The 2,428-nt window shown below is 38.2% G+C and overlaps 1 protein-coding gene across 3 annotated transcripts in view; it reads right to left on the reverse strand.

Moving 5' to 3' along the window:
* gramd4a (GRAM domain containing 4a) overlaps positions 1-2,428 on the reverse strand; it is a 38,830-nt gene that overhangs the window by 5,960 nt on the left and 30,442 nt on the right. For 2 of the 3 annotated variants that reach the window (XM_014018841.1, XM_014018838.1), the window contains 5 exons: positions 848-986; positions 581-606; positions 413-504; positions 242-333; positions 116-164 (listed from right to left, as the gene is read on the reverse strand). In XM_014018841.1, coding sequence (XP_013874295.1) covers positions 116-164; positions 242-333; positions 413-504; positions 581-606; positions 848-986 — 398 coding nt within the window. The remainder of the gene's footprint in view (positions 1-115; positions 165-241; positions 334-412; positions 505-580; positions 607-847; positions 987-2,428) is intronic. The other variant, XM_014018840.1, reaches the window with a different exon arrangement.

The raw sequence follows: 2,428 nt of genomic DNA on the forward strand, positions 1-2,428 counted from the left end.
TATTATTATTATTATTTAAATTGTTCGAAATAAAAATGATAAAAAAAGAGAAAAAAAATCAAGTCAAACTTGAACTTGAGCTCATTCTGGTGCAGAAAGTGCGACGTTTTCTCACCATGGGTTCAGAAACCTCAGGCACAATGCTCCACTGGATCCTCCAACCTCTGCAAAACAAACACTGATAATAAAACCCACCGTGCTGAATTCTCATCTCAAACACAAACTAAGTGACGCCACTTACCTGGCGATGAGGTAATTTAAGGACAAGCGCAGGATGGCCAGAAAGAGGAACATGGGAACAGCCCAACCGTGCCAAGCAGCATTCATGTAGATCTGAAGTAAAAATCAAACGTCAGCAGCTCAACGTTTGCTTTTCTCATCCTTTCAAAGTCAGAAACTGAATCAAACTCACAATGAAGGCAATAGCTGAGGTGTAGACTGAGTGCCAGTTGGATAAGGCTGAGAGGTTCCTTAAGAAGTTGGTGACAGGCCTGGCTCCTCGYTCTGAGGAGGAACATTTTCACATTYACACAAACAGTACTGTGTACTCACTGAAATACTCTGATCTTTGAGTACTCACTGAGTCGTCTCATGTTTTCTGTCAACCTGAAAGAGAAACACAAATTGAAGGTTAAGAGAAAGATAAAAAGCTCATTTCTGTGTGTGGGAGGAAGAGGAGGTGTCGCTGCGGCCTTCGTAAGTCTGTCGTGACTCATTTCTTTACAGAGGAGGTGAAAGAAAAGGAGCGGTGGAAAACGAAGCTGCTTTAAAGCTCATCTGCTTAGCTCGACGCTAACCAGCATTTTAAAACTAAACTAAGAACTTGAACAGATTCTGCGTCTCTCACCTTTTAGCACTTAGCGGTTCCTCTGCCTCCACGGTGCTCTCCTCTGGCTGGAAGCGGAAGTCTTCGATGTAGACCCCGAGGCGCTCGTACAGCCACTTGTGCAGCCGAGAACTCCAGCCCTCCTTCTGCTGCTTCTCTGCTGAACACAAACAAAACAACTGAGTTAGGATTAAAACTGAAGCTTTTATTTTACAGTGAATCCTTTCTGCACCCCTGGTCTACTGAACCATCTGAAAAAGAAAATAAGTTAAAAATATCTCTGTTTATACAGCTATTTCATGGTAAAAATGCTTTAATGTTTCTAACGTTTAAAGTCAATCTGAATGTTAAATATACTGTAATAAAATTATAAACTAAAGACCAACTTGTGCTGCCAGTTTCCTTCAAAGTGGCAGTTTCAACTTGTATTATTTACATTTCGCTTCTAACGATTCTTGCAAATGTTTTAAAACTACTCACTGCAAAGTATCCTGAAGTAAATTAAATAGTCAAGTTTAAAAGAGGTGAATCTGGTAGTTTTATATCGATWTGCTTGTAAAATGCAGGTACGTGCTCARTGTAAACAAAGYCCTTTTAGATTGTTGAATAAATGTCAAGTTTTCACCTCATTAAGCAGACGGGGAACAGACAGTTTAAAGAAGTTACATGGTGGTCTGTAGCTCTCATTCATACAAACAAAAACAAAGTCCCATCAGAAAAAAATAAACCATTTTTTATCTTTGTTTTTTACTTAAATGAAGCAAAAAAACAAAAACAAAAACAAGTAGAGTTTCTGTGACAGGCTGCTGATATTAAAGTGTCTAAAGATCCAATTTAAAATCTGTTTTCTTTAAGTTTGTTACCTGTCGACACAACACTGGTTCATCCCTCGAGTTGTGAAGGTTTTTGTGCCTAAATGGTTCACAGGTCAAAGTTAATGTTAAAAATATTCACCTGAAAACGATCAGGGACTGAAAATGAGACAAAAAATGTTGAAAGACTTWAAAAAAAGAGTAACGTCTTATTAGGAAACGTTCATTAGTTTCCATTAAATAATCCACATCAGTCCTAAACAGTTTTAAATGCTGTTCATCCTCATTAGGTCATATTTATAGACTAATATCCTCATTAGGTCATATTTACAGACTAAATGTTTTTGATATATTAATGTTTTTAAATGCAGCTTTTAGCATTTTGTTGTTTTTATGTGTTATTAGTACCTTCTACTCTGTGTCCTTGAAACGACATTGTTCTCATTATTTATACACAAGTTTAAAACAGAAAACTACTTCAAACACTATAAATAAATCCTGAATATCCACTCCCACACACACTTCYAGTGGAAGCTTTAGCTCGGACACGTCTGCCCTACATGAAGTGATCTACAATCGTAACCCATTTTCTAAATTAGCTTTGGCTCTGCTCCTAGCTCACCTTCTCTTTCACTGAAAGACACACACGCACGCACACACACATGCACACACGCACGCACGCACACACAGAAGCAGGGATCACTGCAGCACATTAGCAGACGGGACAAACATTTGACTTATCGTGATCATGTACAAGTCTTAACCACTAAGTTGAAACAGAAATTATACG

The sequence above is a fragment of the Austrofundulus limnaeus genome, unplaced genomic scaffold (assembly GCF_001266775.1).
Source record: "Austrofundulus limnaeus strain Quisiro unplaced genomic scaffold, Austrofundulus_limnaeus-1.0 Scaffold204, whole genome shotgun sequence".
Classification (NCBI taxonomy): Eukaryota; Metazoa; Chordata; class Actinopteri; order Cyprinodontiformes; family Rivulidae; genus Austrofundulus; species Austrofundulus limnaeus.